General features: G+C 38.2%; 1 protein-coding gene across 1 annotated transcript in view; it reads right to left on the bottom strand.

Moving 5' to 3' along the window:
- slc12a8 (solute carrier family 12 member 8) overlaps positions 1 to 19,855 on the bottom strand; it is a 130,707-nt gene that overhangs the window by 82,546 nt on the left and 28,306 nt on the right. The window contains exons 4-5 of the mRNA XM_069930521.1: positions 18,281 to 18,472; positions 6,501 to 6,732 (exon numbers count right to left, since the gene is read on the bottom strand). Coding sequence (XP_069786622.1) covers positions 6,501 to 6,732; positions 18,281 to 18,472 — 424 coding nt within the window. The remainder of the gene's footprint in view (positions 1 to 6,500; positions 6,733 to 18,280; positions 18,473 to 19,855) is intronic.

Genomic DNA, 19,855 nt, shown 5'->3' with positions numbered 1-19,855 from the left:
AGATTCTATGGCCAAAGCAAATAAAAAAGGAGATAGTGTTCAACCTTGTCTAGATGATCAAGGAATTAATATTGATAAGAATTTAAATAATTTATTTAAATTAAATTACATCTTTAGTGAAGAATATTAAAGAAGATTTAAAGATGGAAGGATTTGCAAATGTCTTTAATAGGAAGGATAAATTGTGTGAAGATGAATATTTTTCCAAGAATACAATACTTGTTTCAATCATTATCAATTTTTGTACCAACAATGTTTTTTCAAGATTTAAATAAAAGTGTAAGAAGGTTTATTTGGTGAGACAAAATGTCTAGGATGCTATTAGAAAAAGTAACATGGAAAACTGATCGAGGAAGAACGACAATTGCCCAATTTTAAAAATTTCTGTAAAGCAGCTCAACTTAAATTTTTGTCTTCTTATTATCAGACTGATGAAAATACAGCGTGGGTATAAACTGAAATGAGCAAAATAGGAGAATATAAATCTGAACATATTTTATATAAATGGCATGAAAGACTTGACAGGGCAAATAGATACACCAATTTTGAAACATATACTTGTAATATGGAATGGAAGACATGTAGAAAGGAGAATGAAGAATTATTGGTTGGGTAGAATGTTATTAAAGCAAAATCCTTTGATTCATTTTACAGTTAATAATGTTTATTTTGATATTTGGTATAATTGTGGAATAAAAAGGATAAAGAATTGTATTTTGGATTTTTTTTTAAACTTTTGACAAATTTAAAGTTAAGTAATAATAATACCAAATAATACTATTTTTTTCTTATTATAAGCTTAAAATGAAAGTTAGGAACAAATTTTAGATGACCAGATATTTAATTACTGATATGTTTGCAAAAGATTTATTACTAATGTATATAAAATTATGAGAGACTGTGCAGAAAAAGGATTTATTTAAATCTAAATTGAGATGGGAAAGAGATTTAAATATACAAATTCAAGAAAAAGTATGGTCAAAATTATGTCATGGAAGTGTAACTAGTACAATTAATGTTAGATACCAAATGGTACAATTTAATTTTTTACATAAATTATATTATCTTCCATACAAATTACATGGAATTAATTCAAATTGTTCTGATCAATGTTTAAGATGTAATAAAGAAGTAGAACTATTTCTCCATGCAGTTTAGCAATGTGAAAAATTTGGAAAATTTTGGGAAGATACAAGTATTTTATTGGGATGAGTTATGAAGGTGCAAGTTTTGAAGGATCCCAAAATACTTCTATTAGGAGATGTTTTTGATTTGAAGTTAGATACTTAGCAGAAGTTTTGAAGTGTAGCAATAGCAAAGAAATGTTTTGCCGTTACATGGAAATTAAACAATAATGTGGGGTTGAATAAATGGCAAACGGAATTACAAAGTTGTAGACCATTATAGAAAATAATGTATAATTTATGGAATCAACCAGAAATATTTGATATGATTTGGAAACCTTATATGGATTTTGTTGCTATGACTTCATCTACAGCATCTGCCACTCCCGCTCCAACTCACCTTAATTAATTAATTCAATAGTTAATTTAAGGCATTATGTAAATCTGAAATTTAACTAATTAAGGGGCTATATGATTATCAGCCAGGCTTTTATTTCTTTTCTTCTATCTATCCTACTTTTTTGGGGAGGATGGGGGGGAGGAAATATGAAATTATGTATTCTTTTTTCATTGCTAAATTTTCATGATATAGATAAATATTGTAATTGTATTGATGCAAATTAAAAATAAAATTTACAAACAAAAAGAATAGAAAACCTCAAAATGATTCTCTTGGCTTTTTGCCACTGATTACAAATTCCCAATTTTCATACTTTACTTGATCCATGAAAAGAGACTCACCAGAAATGTTAATTTCTCTCTGCGCTTAAAACAAGGAAACCTGAACAGAAAGGAGAGGGCAAAGCTGACAAACTCAGGGGTCAGCAACTTATCAGCAGTGGACAGCCACATCCTTCCTAATCAAACACAAGTTCAAAAAATTTTTTACTTCTCGCTCAGTGAAAAACGCATTCAAGTTATGTGGGGAAAACATATTAGCACATGATTAAACACAAAGTTTGCGGATAACGTTAAAAGCAAGCATCTCTCGGAGCATGCGCTTCTTTTATGCAGAAGCATCGCAAAACAGGGCACAGCAGTTTCTTCATCAGTACCTCCTGATTATCAATATATTCAGAGAATGGAACTTTTCTTTACAGATGCGGGGAGGGGGGGGGGTGGATTTTCACCAACAAACTAATTTCTTCAAGAGCAAATTAAAAATTTATGTATAAAAAGCAAGTGATGCAATTTCCTATGGGCCACTTGGCCTCCTTTGGATAATGAAGTTCCTGCTTCTGTTTTCTTCAGTCATCATGAAAAGAAACAGTTGCTTTTTAGAAGAGGCCGATGGAACAGAGACCTCAGCTGGATTCTAAATGTATTGCTGTATTGAACAGCATATGCATTCTTTAAGTTCTGTATTGATTAACTGTTAGGATAGTACTTCTTATCTTGCAAATTATTTTCTACTTGTTTTATAATTCTTCCAGACCATTTCTTGTATAAGGAAGCAAACAGCCAATTTATTTCCAAGCATCTGGTCAACTGTTAGGAGATGAGTGAGATAATGCCTCAGAATATTACATTGGGAAGGTGACTTTAAAAGAATTTTGAAGTGCTTTGGAATGTCTTGTGAAAGGAATTTATAACTTCTTTTCTCATTTTGGACTGCTCCTCAGATGCAAGGTCAAAACTAGTGAGTGAGCCAAATATAGAAATAAAAACAAAAACATTGTAGATACTGGAAATCTGAACAATGAAAACAGAAACTGTCGTATCAAAACTGGCCAGTTCTGCTATAGCAATCCATCTGCCATAGTAACTCGGTTATCTTCTCTTCACTAACATTCGTTGATCCCCAATGGGACCTCATTTCTGCGAGGGGTGCTGGACAAAGTGGCGACTCTCTGTCTTCCTTACAGTAGACAAAGTTAAAGAATGTCATGCATGTTACATTCTAAATGTAGAATTACGTGTCAATAATGAAACCTTCACCTAAACTTTCCCCATTTGTCAGTGTTTGGCTCATATCCCACTAACTCTTACCTAACCATATCTTTTCATTGCTCCAGTTGTCTCCACTCTTCCACAGTCCTCCATCACCCTCCGTGCAATTTAAAACTTTGTCTCTCTTTTCCAGAAAAGGGCTTTGAACTCAAATTTTAAAGTTTGCTTCTCTTTCCATGAACACTAACAGACTAACATCATTTTAGGCCAGATATGGATATGAGTCACATGTTTCATTGTATCCTAAAAAGGCAGATTCCTAACAGTAAAGCACCTGTTTTCTCAAAAAAGCCCAATCTTTCCATTGAACAAAATAAATTCCTCCATAGTGAAATTAATTACAATAGTTAAGCCAACCAACTCATTTATTGTCAATAGTAACAAATTACAGTAAAGTTCCTGTTATCCGGCACTTATGGTATTGGTAGATGCCAGACAGGTGAATTTTCTGGTTGCTTGAGATTGCATGTTGCGGGATTGGAGGACTGGCCACAGGGTAGGGGGGGGGGGGGGGGGCACTAATTTTAAACTTTTGGATTTTTTACCTATTTATTTTCTGCAATTTTTTTGCCATTTGTTTGAGGTTGACGGTTGCTTCAATTTGGGTTAACAGAGATTTTGCTGTATATCCTGGAGTAAATTAGTTATTGAATCAAATGAATTTAAGATAGCATCTAATGTCATACAGTCAGTGTCACAGAGCATGGAAACAGGCCATGCAGTAAACAGAGCGCTGGAGAAACTCAGCAGTTCACGCAGCATCCAAAGGAAGTAAAAGGCAGCCAACATTCTGGGCCTCAGACCTTTATTAGGAATCATTGCTTCAAAGGGCTCAGGCCCAAAACTTTGGCTGCCTTTTACTTCCTATGGATGCTGCATGACCTGCTGAGTTTCTGCAGCATGTTTTGAATATTGCACTAGACCACAGCATCTGCAGCTTTCTTGTTTAACTCCAGGTGGAAGCAAGTCATTTGGGCCCAATCCCAGTCCAGAAATGTTAAATGCTGCCAATTGTTTGGAATATAACTTTTGAATCCTCCAGACCTAGAAAGTCAAAAGGTGGTGGGTCACGACATAACCTTTGGTCATGTAAAAAAAAGTACAGCGAACAATCCATTTCCTCTACATTAAATCTTCATAATTTCACAGAAGAGGCCAAAGGAGAGCAAAAAGCACAACATCAATTAACTTTAAAAATCCAAAAGATAATCAAGAAAGCCCCAGCATAAAACAGTGGCATATCGATGGTCTTCCAAGTTCCACCAGCAACATCCTATTCTCTTTCCACAGGAGGAAAGAAACAACATGAAGGAAAAAGTGGGAAAAGTTATTCACTCTAGTTGGAAAAAAGAAACCCTAGGGTTCTGCAAGAGGTCGCTAGGGGTTCCACGAGAAACAGTGATAAATAGGCTAATGCATTTTTGAGTACTTTTTGTTTAATTTTATATTTGTAGTTTTACTATACACGAATAGCATATTGTTGGAAAATCCTTGGTTATTATAAAAAAAGCTTCAACCTCACATTATTTAAAATTATAATAATCATAGGGAATGTATTTAGCGATGTTTATATGGTGTGCGCCAGTGTGAAACCGCCTTCACTGGTTAGTGGACAGGACCTGTACGTGGCGGATTTGTGTATCATTGAGTGACTCACTCTGTTTACCTTTATTTCCTTCAGCTTTATTTCTTTAAGTTATTGTAAGAGTTATCTGCTTTCATTCTGTTTATATGTCATACATGTGTGATATTGGTTATTTATGTTTACAGAATTTTTTTGTGAATGAAAACCTCGGTGTGAGGTCTCAAACGAGCAGTGTGATTTTTTTTTGCATTGCCAATAAATTTGACAGAAATAAGGGTCATTTTTTTCTTAAACAAGTTATCCAAAAGAAATATATATTGTTTACCACATGAACTACGATAAAAATATATAAGAAATAGATATTAATTCTTATGCAGGGGTTCCCTGAGATATGAAAACTATTTCAAGGGTTCCACAAGGGTAAAAAGGTTGAGAAACGCTGGTCTAGAGGCAGGAGCTGCGGTTTCATAATAAGGGAAAGGTTTTTTCAGGACATGTGAGGAAAAATGTTTCACTCAAAGAGCAGTGAATCACTATTTGACTCAATTCAAAACAAATATCAATAGATTTTTAAATTTTAGAGAAATCAACGAATATGTGGTTGGAGTAGGAAAATGGTGTTGGCGCAATAAATCAACTACAATCTCAGTGAACAGTGGAGCTCGAGAGATCAAATAGTCTTTTCCAGTATCTATTTCTTAAGCAAGATTTAATAGAGAACAATGGAAATCAAAATTTTATTTAATATAACCGCTTATTTCAGTCCCAATACCAATCACAATAATTTTTTCCCCACACACAGTTTCGCTTACTTTTCCACGTTTTTATTCATTTCTTTTGACCTAGAACAGCAAATCAGCCGTACTTAACAAGGTATCACTTAGCTGATAGCTTGTCATTGAATTTCTCGAGGTCTCCGTCTTTCGACAAACATTTGCTTTCCCTTTATCCACTTCTCTACAACTTGAAGCGTGTTCATTTCTAATCTTTCTCGACCTTATGAAAAAAATTACTGACCTAAAACATTAACTCAGTTTCTCACTGAGTATTTTCAGTTGTAGTTTGCAATCATAACACCATAAAACATAAGAACCCATCAAGTCTGCTGGCCATTTCATCATGATCGGATCCATTTCCCACTCAACTCCACTGCCCAGCCTTCTCCCCATAACCTTTGATGCCCTGGGTAATCAAGAACCAATCAATCTTTGCCTTAAATACACATTGATGATTTGTTCAAAACAAAATTTTATGTATTTAGAAATAAATCAGGATCATATCCTTGTGTAACATTTGTATTGCACAATGTTATAAAATAGCCAGCCTTGTTACACTGGAAGCAACAAAAGGTAGATAATAATAATCATAATAAATTCATAATAGAGAACGTTTCAGATTATCTGAAATGCTTGGGATTGCACATTTTTCGGTTAACTGAATTTTTCAGATAACCGAGAAATTGCTGTAAGCAGCCCAATAGCATCGGCAGAATATCTGTATCAACGGTTAAACAACAAGAAAATAAACACCATGAAATAATGTTTAATTCTTACCAAAAAAAAAACCGTGATCGCTGCTTACAAAATAAGATAAATGCATAAATTTAAGATTTTTTTTCCAACTTGTGACGTCAGATCTCTGCCAAAAAAATTTCAGATAACTGAGAAATTTTCAAATAATTGGAAACGTACTCTATATTAATTTATAAAACTAATCATTAAAAGTTTTAGGGAAACAATTTTATGAGTCCCACTGTCTGAGACACAAGTGAGCAGTAAAGGCTGGAATCTGAAATTTTTATCTACATAAATATTGGCAGCACTGACAATTAATTTTCTTACCAGGGTCTAGATGTGTGAATGTCCCAATCACGAAATCCATCGTAGAGATAGCCAGCAAGGCTAGCAGTAGCAGCTGAAACCGAATAATCCATTTGACTCCTGCTAGATTAATTCCTAGTAATCCTATTAGTACAGCAATGGAAATTCCTCGAACTGCCCAGATGTTACTGAGGTTCAACAAGTCGGCAATGGATTCGGCAAAGCCCGTAATGTACATGGCACCTGCAACACACTGCAAGAAAGCATTATTTTTACCCTGGTCATCAGAAACATTTTTCAAATGGAAATTTGTCTGTAAAAAATGACTTTCAGCCAGGCAATAGTCTATTTTAGCATTTCATACCTTGAAATCTGCAGCACCTGACTGGGTGCACGAGTTGTGGCCTCTAGCTGCAAGTTTCCAGCTGTGAAAATGTGTTGCCTGAAATTTCACCCAGACACTAGCTTTGAGATGATCACCAAACTCTGGTTTGCCTGGAGGGGTGGGGAGCTCAGCATTCAATGCGATACTGGCGATATTATACAGGACTGGAGGTGGTCACAGAGAAGTCATTAGGATAGAGAAATACAAGATCTGCAGATATGCGATCTAGAGCAAACAATGAGAAGCTGGAGGGACTCAATAGATCAGGCAGCACCGGAAGAAATAAAACAATCAAACATTGGGGTACAACCTGATTGGTTAATGGAGCAGAGAAAGAGATAGCAAATCGGGGTGAAGGGCCTTTGACTTGGGGAGGGGATTAGTGACAGCAGATTAGCTGAAGGATGGGGGAGGGGGGTTAGTGACAGCAGATTAGCTGGAGGACGGGGGAGGGGTGGGGTGATGGTGGCTAATAAATATGAAAGTCAGTTCTACGCAGGAGTGGCGTAGTGGGCAGCGAGGAGGGAGACCCTGAAGGATAAGAGTAGTTGTTGGTTAACCACTGCTGTACTGGGAAGACCAAAAGTACCCAAGAACCCCAGCAGTTACACATGGAAAATAACATCATTCACATGCTAATGGACAAGTTGAATCAATTGCCAAAAGCAACTTATTCTTGCAAATACCTAACTGATCTTGCCAAGTTAAACAAATAATTCAGAACTGCACACAATAGGTCGAGTACCCCTTATTCGAAAAACCGAAATTCACCAAAATCTGAAACTTTCTGAGCGCTGACATGACGTCAATGTGGAAAATTCCACACCTGGCGTCACTTGCCCATGTGGGGCTCTGACACTCTGTTGCGACAGTTTGTGACCAACCATCTTCACTGCCAGACCTACAAGCATTACTCATTGTGATGCATTTAAAAAAAGCCATCCAGGTGCTGCATTCACAGTACAACTCCGATTACTGAAATCAGATTCTCAGAGGGGACGTCGGGCAGGAACAGGAACGTTGGGCTCCCAGCAGCAGTCGGGAAGTTGGTGAGGAGGTCTCTATGATTAGCAGTGGCCAGCATTTTTTTTTAGTGAGAATAAAACATTATTTTAATGCTTAAAAAGCCTTTCCCTTCTTGTTAAACATCGATACAAGTGATTTGCTGTTACTAGTGGGCTGGTTTTTAAAAAGGGTCAGTTCTCCACAAGAAACCATTTATCTAACATAGGCCTGGTCCCAGCATTTTGGATAATCAGAGGTGTAACTATATCTTTTGTCAGCAGGAGATCAAGTTTCTTTTTGGAAAGTACAAACATTATTTTCATGTAATATCTGAAATTCATCTCCATCTAAAATGCCGTGTTTGAGGGTAACATGGCCAACAACATTAAGTGCATTGAAAAAAAAAATACAGTGTAACGTTGGAACAGGCCGACGCAGGAAATGGCCGTCAAACACAGCGACTGAGGAAACAGCAAGCAGGATGAGACACCCACTCCCATAGGCCACAGTAATAGAGGTCGAATCGATCAATCACCGCCAGCGGATCGCAAGGGATCCAATCCGGGCCTGCACATCCGGGACAGCCAATCGGTAGCCAGCCTCGCTCAAGCCACACCCTGGTGTGGTGACACAGCCGGCTGTCTATAAAAGGCAGAGCTGCAGCCCAATAGTCAGTGTCGATTACACTCCCTTCATGTAAGAGTCTTCTTTCTTCAACTTCGAGCTATAACCTCGAGCTATAACTACAGTGACCCCGTTACACTGTAACCTTTTGATCAAAACACAGCATTGTCATTGGAGATTGAAAGCCTGTCATTGTTTGTTGTTTAATAGCTGATACAGGTATTCTGCAAATGCTACTGTGCTGCTTAGTTACCCTAAACATTATTCGAAAATCTGAAACATTTCTGGTCCCACGCATTTCAGATAAGGGGTATTCGACCTGCATTACATTTCCAATCAGGAAAAAAAATCTATACATGTTCAATTGTGCAACTTTAGAACTGCAGTGTAGTATTAAGTGATTGAAGGTCTCGGACTTTCTGATCCTTAACCTATTTTATTCCTGATTTTTAATGCACATTTGAAGTAGGATGGCTGGTTTGGGAATACTGTGAGTAATCTGGGGCTAAACAAGAAAGTCTGCAGATGCTGGGGTAGAGTCCAATATACAAAAGTGCCGGCGAACCTCAGCAGGCCATACAGCATCATTCCGCTGTAAAAAGTAACAAACGTTTCAGGCTTGTGCTCTTCGTCAGATATAAGCAAAAACAGGCAGGTGCCTGATTAAAACTTAGGTGGAGGGGGGAGGAGATGTGGAGAGGAGGGAGGGTCAGGGGGAGAAGCACAGATGAGAACTCACAGGTGGATACAGATGGAATGGTAGAAGAGAAAAAAAGCTGAGAAGTAATAGGGGAGAGGATGACTCTCCATTAGAAGAAAGAAGAGAAGGGGGTGGGGAGCAGGAGGTAGGGAGACAGAGGGATAGAGAGACTTAGAGGAGGGGGAGAGGTCATTATTAATTACATCAGGCTGGAGAGCAGCCAGACAGAGTACAATGTGCAGGTAGCCTCAATTTAGCAGTGCAAGAAGCCATGGACAGCTTGCTAGAAAAAAAAGTATTGCGTTGGGTTCAGAACAGAAAAGATTTACTCGAATATCTCAGTAAATAATCCAATTATTTGAAGAGGCTTCATTTGCTCCCTGATCAAAAAAATACAGGAGATATGTTAGGAATGCTCAAAATTAAGGGTTACTTTGATAGAGGTGTCCCTGTAACCAGAAAGCTCAGACTGGTGATGATCAAGCTAAAGAGTTGACAAGAGGATTTCTTTTTCAGCACACACAATTAAGTCTTAATCTTGAAACTTTTTCAACATGGAATGATTCCTTCTGTTCTATGACCAATTATTTAATCCTACCAAAGGATCAGACCAGAGTCAACTTCTGTGTTAAATCATTCTATGAATCTGGGACTGCAAGTGTAAAATCCAGCAGCCTTCTTCATTCACCAGAAGATTATAAGATGTAGGCAAAGAATTAGGTAATTCAATCCAGTGAGTCTGCTCCTCTGTTCAAATCCTGGCTGATGGATCTTTCCTCTCAACTCCATTCTCCTGCCTTCTCCCCATTACCTTTGACACCCTTTCTACTCAAGAACCTATCAACTTCTACTTTAAATATGCCCAATGGGGGAGGAGTCACGTGATGGAGTAGTGGCCGGATGGTGAACTCCAGCCCTCTCCAGAAAAGTCGGGAAAAACAAAGGAAAACACAAAGGCACAGAAATAAAAGTTACAGAAAAGTGAGTATAAAGGTGGAAAGAAGATGGCGACAAAAAAAGAAAAATGGAAAGCAACGGTAAGAAGAGAGGAAGAGAAGACAAAGGAGGAAAAAGGTGAAGGCCTTACCTGTCCGAAGAGGCCCGCTGCGGAGAGAGAAACCCGCTCCCTCAGGTCGGTAAATAATGGACTACAAAAATGGCTCGCTGAGCCGAGTAAAAGTGCGCAACCGCGCATGCGCAATTCCTCGTGCATGCGCGATGCGAATGAAAAAAAACACACCGACGGGAGGGGGGACCAGCTGGGGAGTCGATCTCCACAGCCGGCAATGACAGCTGCAGAACACCTGCAGCAAGAAGAGACCACAGAAGACAATAGAAACAAGAAAGAAGAGAAGGAAAGGGCACCAAAGAAACAACAGATGGCCAACCCAGAGGAAGAAGAAGAGGAAGAGGAAGAGTACAGTGAAATAGAAGAAGAAAAGAAAGGCAAGATAAAGGATATACTTTCTCTTATTAAAGGATACATGGAGTCATTTAAAGAATGGCAAACACAGGAATTTAAGGATTTAAGAAAAAGAATAAACAACACAGAAGAGAAAATGAATAAAATAGATATGACCTTAACAGAAATGGGAAAGAAAATGGACAAGATGGAAGAGCGGGCAGTAGCAGCAGAAATGGAGGTAGAAGACTTAAAAAAGAAATTGGAGGAATCTAATAAAAAAACTAAAGAGACACAAGAACTACTAGCACAAAAAATAGATACAATGGAAAATGATAACAGAAGAAATAACATAAAGATAGTGGGCCTTAAGGAAGATGAAGAAGGCAAGAATATGAGGGAGTTTATAAAAGAGTGGATCCCTAAGACCCTAGGATGTCCAGAACTACAGCAAGAAATGGAAATAGAAAGGGCACATAGAGTATTGGCCTCTAAACCACAACCACAACAAAAACCAAGATCTATTGTAGTAAAATTCCTAAGATATACTACAAGAGAAAAGGTACTGGAGAAGACAATGGAAAAAGTAAGAGAGGGCAACAAACCACTGGAGTATAAAGGGCAAAAAATCTTCATTTATCCAGATATAAGTTTTGAACTCCTAAAGAAGAGAAAAGAGTTCAATACAGCAAAGGCGATTTTATGGAAGAAAGGGTATAAATTTATACTAAAGCATCCAGCGGTATTGAAAATATTTATTCCAGGACAACAAAACAGACTATTCTCGGATCCAGAAGAAGCACGAAAATTTGCAGAACAATTACAAAAATAGACTGAGGGAGGAAGACGGGTAATGAGAGTTAAAATGATCACGATTGATATGTATGTGGGTAAAGACAAAAATAGACTGAGGGATGAAGACGGGTTTTGAGAGTAAAAATGATCACGATTGATATGTATGCGGGTAAAGAGGTATAAGAGTGAATAGAGACAATGTGCATACGTGAATGTATCTGTACTTAGAGGAAAATATAGATAGTATAGACAAGAATTAATAAGGGAAGGTAATGGAATAGAGAGAATAAGGAGGGAATTAAAAGAGTGACCTTTGTGACATATGAAAAGTGAAATCTTTTCTGGGGGGGGCGGGGTGAGGGGAAATAGCGGTCACTGCAAAATCAGTTGACGCTTGCGAGTGGATTCGCAAATCCAAATGGAGAGGGGAGATGTGGTTGTCCGACAAGGGATAAAGGACAACTCAGGAGGGGAAGGGGAGATTGGGGATAAATAAGATAGAAATAGGAGAATAAGGAAAATGTTGGATGTTGTAGGAATGTTGTCTTATAAAGAGTTGAAAATAAGAAAACAGAAATGGAAAAGGAGGAAAGGTAATGATGGAAAAACGGAAAGAGAAGATAAACAAAATATAGCTGAACTATATGACTAAATATTAATGGAATACATAACCAAATTAAAAGGAAGAAACTACTAAATTTAAATGAATAAATGTATTCCATTAGAAAAAATAACATATAGGTTAAGAAATAATATTGAAATATTCGAACAAGTATAGGAGCCTTACATTAAATACAATAGCGAAAACCTACCGGGGACAAACATTACCTAAGTTGATGGAAGGAGAAGGAAAGAAAAGAATGGACTCAGTAGAATTTCTGGTGTATTTTTGTTGAATGACAACATTGTCTGACTGGCTTAATGCAACCTAGATTGTATACCTAAAATGGATGAGAGGGGGGGGTGGGGGGGTGGCTTGGGAGGAGGGGGGGGGGGGAGAAAAAGTCACTGTATATGTGTGAAAAAGAAATAGTGTATATCATGGCTAATGTGATTTATGGTGTGAAAAATAAAAAATTTAAAAAAATTAAAAAAAAAATAAAAATGCCCGATGGCTTGGCCTCCACTATCTCCGAGGCAATAAATTCTACTCTTCATCTGAAGAAACATCTCCTCGTGTCTGTTCCACATGGGTGTCCTTTTCTTCATAGGGTGTGCCCCCTGGTCCTAGATCCTCCCACAACTGGAAACATCTCCTCCACATTCACTCAATCTTCTTGGCCTTCAATAAGATCCTCCTACTTTCCCCACCCCCCCCCTCCCCACCACATCCTTCTTGAGCCATCAAACACCTCATAAGTTAACCCCCACCCCATCCCCAGAATCCTTCTCATATACTTTCTCTGGACCCTCTTTATTAGCAGAAAATCCTTCCTTTGGTATGGGGCCCAAAGCTGCAGACAATACTCAAAATGAGGTCTGACCAATGCCTTACAAACCTGTTCAAAGTGAATGCCAACATGAAGAATGGGTAAATGCACCGAGGATTTTGCCCAGAGTAGAGGAATCAGTAACCAGAGGACATAGGCTTCATGTGAGGTGGGGGGAGGCTTAAAAGGAATCCAGCAGGTAACTTTCTTACACAGAAGGTGGTGATTGTATGGAACGGGTTGCAGGTACTATTGTAATATTTAAGGAACATTTGGATGGATACATGGATCGGAGAGGAGAGGAATAGAGGCCAAACAAGTCTGGTGGGTCTAGTGTGGGTAGGACATTTTGATCGGCATAGGCAAGTTGGGACAAAAAGCCTGTTTTCACACACTATCGCTTTGTGACCTGCTCAGCTGCAGCAAGTAAGAATTTCAGTGCATATATACATTGTAAAATGTACAAGACAATAAACTCTTTATCATTAACAATAACAATGTATTTGCCTTTCTTACTACCAATTCAATCTGCAAGTTAATCTTTGGGGAATTCTGCACTAGGATTTCCAAGTTCCTTTAGACCTCCATTTTCTAAATTCTTTATTCATTCTACCAAAATGCAGGACCATGCACTTCCCTATGCTGTACTCCATCTGCCTTTTTTTTTTGGCCGATTCTCCCTAACTCTCCAAGTCCCTCTGCAGATTCCCTGCTTCTTCATCATTCGTGGCTCCTCCACCTATTTTTGTATCATCCACAAACTTGACTACAAAGCTATCAATACTGTCGTCCAGATCATTAACATACAACGTGAAATGTAACGGTCACAACACAGACACCGGCAGCCAACCTGAAAAGGCTTCCTTTATTCCCATTCTTTGCTGCCTGTCATTCAATTTTCTATCATACCAGTATCTTTCCTGTCAAACCATGAGTCCCTGTTGTGTTCAACAGCCTCATATGAGACAGCTTGTCAATGGCCATTTGAAAATCCAAATAAACAATATCCACTTACTCTCGTTTGTCTATGTTCTTTTGTTACTTCCTCATAAAATTGCAACAAATTTGTCTGGCAAGATCTCCCCTGAAGGAAAACATGCTAATTTTGACAAATCTAGCTGAAACCTCATCCTGAATAATGGATTCTAAAATTTTACCAATCACTGAAGTTAGGCTAACTGGCCTATAATTTCCTGACTTTTTCCTCCCTCCCTTCTTAAGTGGAGTGAAATTTGTGATTTTTTTTTCCAGTCCTCTGGAAACGTCCTGACTTCATAAGTACAAATAATTATTCAGATAGAAACAAGGGATAGAACCTTGCACTTTCTTCTGTCAATATTGTTGGCCTATTATTCATCAGCAAAATTCAAGTAGATTTATTCACCGGGCTTTTCCTTATAACACCACAAAGTCATCTCCTGCTGCAAGTCCTCTGATCATGACTAATGAAATGGGTCAATAAGCCCCTTGGGCTGATTTTGCTGTTCTATCAGATCATCGGCACACTGGCATAAGCTCTTCTTATCTGTTACGTATTCTTGTGAGAAGTTTTAAGATGTGATGCTGATTCACAAATAACACCAGATCAAGTCAGATTGTTTAGATGTGTTCCACAAAATGATCCCAAAGATTCCACATTCAACAGGCAACTTGCACATGATGAATGGCTTCATGAGTACACAACAGAATTTTGTTATTATATTTGTTCCAGGCGACAACTTGGTTGTTCATTTCAGCTAAATAGATAAATCACTAATGTAATATTTACTACATGCTCCCTGTCAAAATTCAGTTCTTCATTTCATTTAGTTTAAAAAATGAGACTGATTTACTACCTTATTCTAATTAACAAGACTGGTGAAAGAAAAATACCCTTTGATTCTTTTCTGAACAGTACTAGAAAAAGAAAAACAAATTTTAGTTAATTAGGTTACATCAGTTGTACATCTAAAGTCATTTGGCTATGAATAAACATGTGGGTGTGTAACCTTAAAATAAATCGAACCACAGCAAAAAATGTCAGTGTGAGTAAAGAAAAGGCAATTGTTTTTAAAAAAACCAAAGCACTTTAAATAATTATGTGAGGGAACGAGTCAAGGCATATTTGGAGGGACAGAGAAATTGCTAGGCAGTAATTATAGCTTTGTGTCAGAGAAGCAGCTAATCCAAGTGAAAAGCAAGGAATGAATAACATCTTTCTGCACACAAAATATTTTCGACAACTGCACTTTTAAAATAGAGGCATAGCTCAATGACTAATTACTGCCTGTAGAATTCAGGTGCTGATGAGCCTAGTCCATTGCAGAGGGTCAGAATTGTTAATGAAAGTCTGTCTATGGAACAAGCTTGATCCTCACAATAATGTGGATCTCCCAATGGCCACCCATTTCAATTCCCCATCCCATTCCCTTGCTGACAAGTCTGTCTATGGCCTCATGCATGGCCAGACTGAGACCTCATGAAAGTTGGAAGAACAACACCTCATCTTCTGACTGGGCATCCTCCAACTTCTCTGGCTCTCCTTAAACCACCCCCCTTAATTCTCCTCCCAGCTCTGTCTCTTGCTCCCTTTTCCCTGTCTCCTTTCACACAAGGAAAAAAAAAAATCAATTCTCAACTCTCCCCTTATCATATCCAATTGACATCTTTTGTTGGTCTGGACTGTTTCTATTCTGAGATTTCCTGCTTATTCCTTGATGAAGGGCTCAGACTCGAAACGTCAGCAATACACTGAGTCTTCGTCTCCTCTGGACACTGAAAGAGTTCCTCCAGCATTTCGGTCTGTTTCTACTTCACATTTACTCTCATGCAATATCAGTAATAAACTGTCCCATCCTGGTCTTAATTTTTTTTTACAGATTTCTTAAAAATACATAACTCACCAATTTCTCCAACTTAACAAACAAAATTGGGTGTGGCCTTAAGAAATATAATCAAGAGAATGAAAAAAACAAAAATTCCTGACAAAACAGAAACTGTCCTGCTCAGGAGGGAGAGTCTTTATTCCTACTCCATAGAAGGTTGAGGGGATGACCTTATCAGGGTTTATAAAATCATGAGGGGCATGGATAAGATGAATACCCACAGTCTATTTCTCAGGGTAGACAATTCTAAAACTTGAAGTTATAGGTTTTATATAATAGTGAGATTTAAGTGGGACACCTTGAGGGTCATACGCATCTGGTGCCAGATACCAGAGGAAGCCATACAAGCAGACACACCATTACCAAGGTATTTGGATATACATATGGATAGGAAGGAGTATGAAGGATATGGACCAAAATGCAGGCAAATGGGACTAGCGCACAACCCCTACTTGGTCGGCATAGACAAGTTAGGCTGATGCAACTGTTTCATGCTGTAGGAGAGGGAGAGAGGCGGAGGGAGGGGGTGGGAGGAAGAGAGGGAGGAATTTACATTGGAGGTTAATGAAAAGAACTTGCATCAGAACATTTGTTTGTTTTAGGCCTGAAGCGTTCATTTGTTTCTCTCTCCACACACGCTACCTGACCAGTTGAGTATACCACTGTTTTCTTGCTTGTTCCAAAATCCACAGTATTTTTCATCAATTTTAAATGAGAAAGTCTCACAACTTCTTGAATGCACGGCGACATGCCGCAATCTACAAGCAGCTGTTCCTCTGGAATTTGCGGCTCTCTGCCGTACAGTCAGTGCACTGGCAAGCAGCTGTTCTTCTGGAATTTGCAGCTCTCTGCAGTACAGTCAGTGCACTGGCAAGCAGCTGTTCCTCTGGAATTTGCGGCTCTCTGCAGTACAGTCAATGCACTGGCAAGCAGCTGTTCCTCTGGAATTTGCGGCTCTCTGCAGTACAGTCAATGCACTGGCAAGCAGCTGTTCCTCTGGAATTTGCGGCTCTCTGCAGTACAGTCAATGCACTGGCAAGCAGCTGCAGTGTTTTCAAATGACTCCCTCTATAAAATGACAACTGAAGATTGCTTATGGGTTAATTTTAATGGTGTTCCAAGCCAACCCTTTATTTTGACTATGACCCCCCCCCCCCTTCGGAGTCTGTTCAAAGTTTATGGGATCCCTTTCCAGTGAAGCAATCAGGTTTAGTTAGTTTGTTCTGTACTTCTTCCCTATCAACTGCATAAAAATCATTAAAAGAAAAATATATGATTTCAGTCTGTGGCCCCACTTAAACGTGCTGTGGCTCCCGGGCGGGCCATATGACCCCGTTGAGAATGGCTGTGCTATGCCATGACCATCACTTATTGATCTTTCCGGCCCTAAAATAAAAACTGTGCCTGGGTATTAATTCCCTTTTATAATTATTTCATCTTTCTATGCTTTTTAAAAATAAATCCATTTTACTTTGAAAGGCCAACATTTCAGTTTCTGCCTTGATGGATACAGTGAATGTCTGATAATCTGGCATACTTCTGACTTTGGTGGTCGGTCGACAGATTTTTTTTTTAATTATTGGATATTATTTCTATTAATACCCAAAAATACTTTTAAATTCATTTTTATAAAATATTGCACAGTAGCATAATCAATTAAATCCAATGTAATTAAAGGTATCACTGAAATTAAGTTTGAATGATTTATAGGGAGCATGGGAGAGGTGTTCCTGAGAGCCAAATTTCCAAACATTGTGAAACTACTTATAGGACTTGACTGTATCCCTGTTCCAACTTTCACTTTGCACTCCTTTGTAAAGGATTTAAAACTTAAAGGATATTCATTTCTCTTCTTCTGCTGCTTAGGGGAATTCTCCAATGTGTCCGACCACTCCACCTAGTAAATAACATCATTATTGCCAGACCCCCCTGAGAAATGACAACTTAGGGTGACAAACCTGCAAATGTGAAATCTCTCCCACACAGGTGACTAGATCTTTGTGTGAACTAACTTCAGTATTACTAGTGAAGCCCTCACTGTTGACCGCACACTGAACCCAAACTTCTTCATGGCCAACAGGATGTGGCAGGATTTAAAGCTACAGCTATTCCAGAAATGTTACAGAAAGGATTCCCAAATCTTAGATTGCTCACTGGCACCACTGGGATTTTGAGTGCCTCTGCTACCGTGGCAGAATGAATGGTAAATGAGGTATTGGTAGAGTCACCGTTGAAGCCAGCAATTTACCTGTGCAATAATCATATTGTCATATTTCAGAAAGGATGCAAACAAAACAGCAACTTCCATTTATAAAGGTTCTCAGGTCATTCATCAATATAAAGCATCCCATGATTCTTCACAGGAATATCATCAAACACAATAGGACACTCAATTACAGATTGAGGTTGATAAACAAAGATTGATCTGAGAGATTGCTTTTTTATTCCTTGAAGCATGGAATAAAAACCAAGGTGCAAAAATACAGGGAATTCGACAGCTTCAACAGTTAAATGATTAAATCGGGGATGCTTAAAATGGGAAAGATATAAATTGTTCATTTTATTTAAAAAAGCACAATCTCAGAATCTTGGTTACCTGTCCAAAAACATAGAGAAATCCAAAGGTTCCTCCAATTCGACTTCCCAGTACTGTAGAAATCATAGAGTATATCCCTCCATTTCCAAGACTGCACCTCTCCAACACACCAATTCCAGACAGTACTGTTACGAAAGCAACCAAGATAACTAGGGTCACCATGAACATTCCCAGAAGGATGCCAGTATTGCCCTAAGATTGAAAAACAGAGTAATCATGATAAACAAATCTTAAATAGTTCTGTCAAAATAAAATGTACATTCTTCTGGAAATATTAGCTAATTTAATTATGTCAACATCTTCCCTAGTGAACAATATTGTTCACTTCAGATAAATAATTTTCTTTAACAGCAAATACAGAGACCCGAATGTAATCAGTCAAGTCAGAGGGATGGCTTTATGTGAGGCAGACAGATCAGGCTTGAGAAGCCAAGTGACCTCATCCTGCCCTGAGTTCATAATTCATATTTTCATGAATGTGGTTATCTGATATCTAGTTCCAAGCGAAATGTACAGTCCTGTCCTCAAATTCATCAGGTACAACATGCACTGACAGAGAGCTCAGAGTCAGGGCTCATGTGTAGAGCACCCACAAGTAAAGAGCCATTAAAAAATTGCATCGTAATCTTGCTTCTACAAATGCCATGTGTACACATTCCAAGATTATTGTCTGCTGTCTGGTTTGATTCCTTACACTATAATAGCAACCTAAATGAGAATAGATGTTTAGTAGCATTTAATCTGACTAGTTAATGCAAGCAATCTGGACATTATTTTCTTTCAGCCAACATTATTAATGATAATTGATCTGACCATTTTACAAGGTTGAAATGGTTTCATCTTCTTCAACTGCGAAATAGAAACTACACTTCAAATGTTCTTTGGTAGGTTAAGTACTAGTTCAATGCATTGTTTTCAGAACGAGCAAACCAAATTTCAAATTTTATTTTTCAGGTCCAGTAAAAGCTGGTCCTTAATCTACTCTTACGTTGAGTGACAAAACCTGCCTCCCCTATCATTTCCAAATAATCATAATGAAGTATGTAAAGCAGTGAGGCTATTTATTTCACAATGTGACAATAATTGTTAAATCTTGATTATAAAACTTCTGCTTTAACACAGTAGTTAAAAATTGGAAGCAGCCAATTTAGATAAAAGGTACTGTCATGATAATGAATATGTATGAGATGTACCGGAAGTCACGTGGTATGAGAGAGAGATAAGAGCACAAGCAGGAGAACAAAGGAAACTGGAAAATAAAGACAACGGAGAAGTTTACCTGATAAAACTTGTGTTCGATGTTTTATTAACTTCACATTTCAGGCCACAAATGTGACATTGGCGACGAGGATGAAATAAGCTTGAAGAAAATTAAAGACTAAACAAGATTACAGAGGATTACAGAGAACTTCAAGGTGATAAGAATTTTCTCTTTGACTCAGTACTTTTGGGGCTGGAATATTTCCTCATGGCTGGGGCAGACGGTGACTTTCTAACACATAGTGGAATTGCTCATTTTGACCCAACGGGTGATGCAAGCACTGTAAGTGTGAAGTGGAAGGCATGGCTGGAAGA

The sequence above is a fragment of the Narcine bancroftii genome, chromosome 4, assembly GCF_036971445.1.
Source record: "Narcine bancroftii isolate sNarBan1 chromosome 4, sNarBan1.hap1, whole genome shotgun sequence".
Classification (NCBI taxonomy): Eukaryota; Metazoa; Chordata; class Chondrichthyes; order Torpediniformes; family Narcinidae; genus Narcine; species Narcine bancroftii.
Note: the sequence above shows the minus strand (reverse complement) of the source record. Positions and strands in the feature narration are given on the sequence as shown.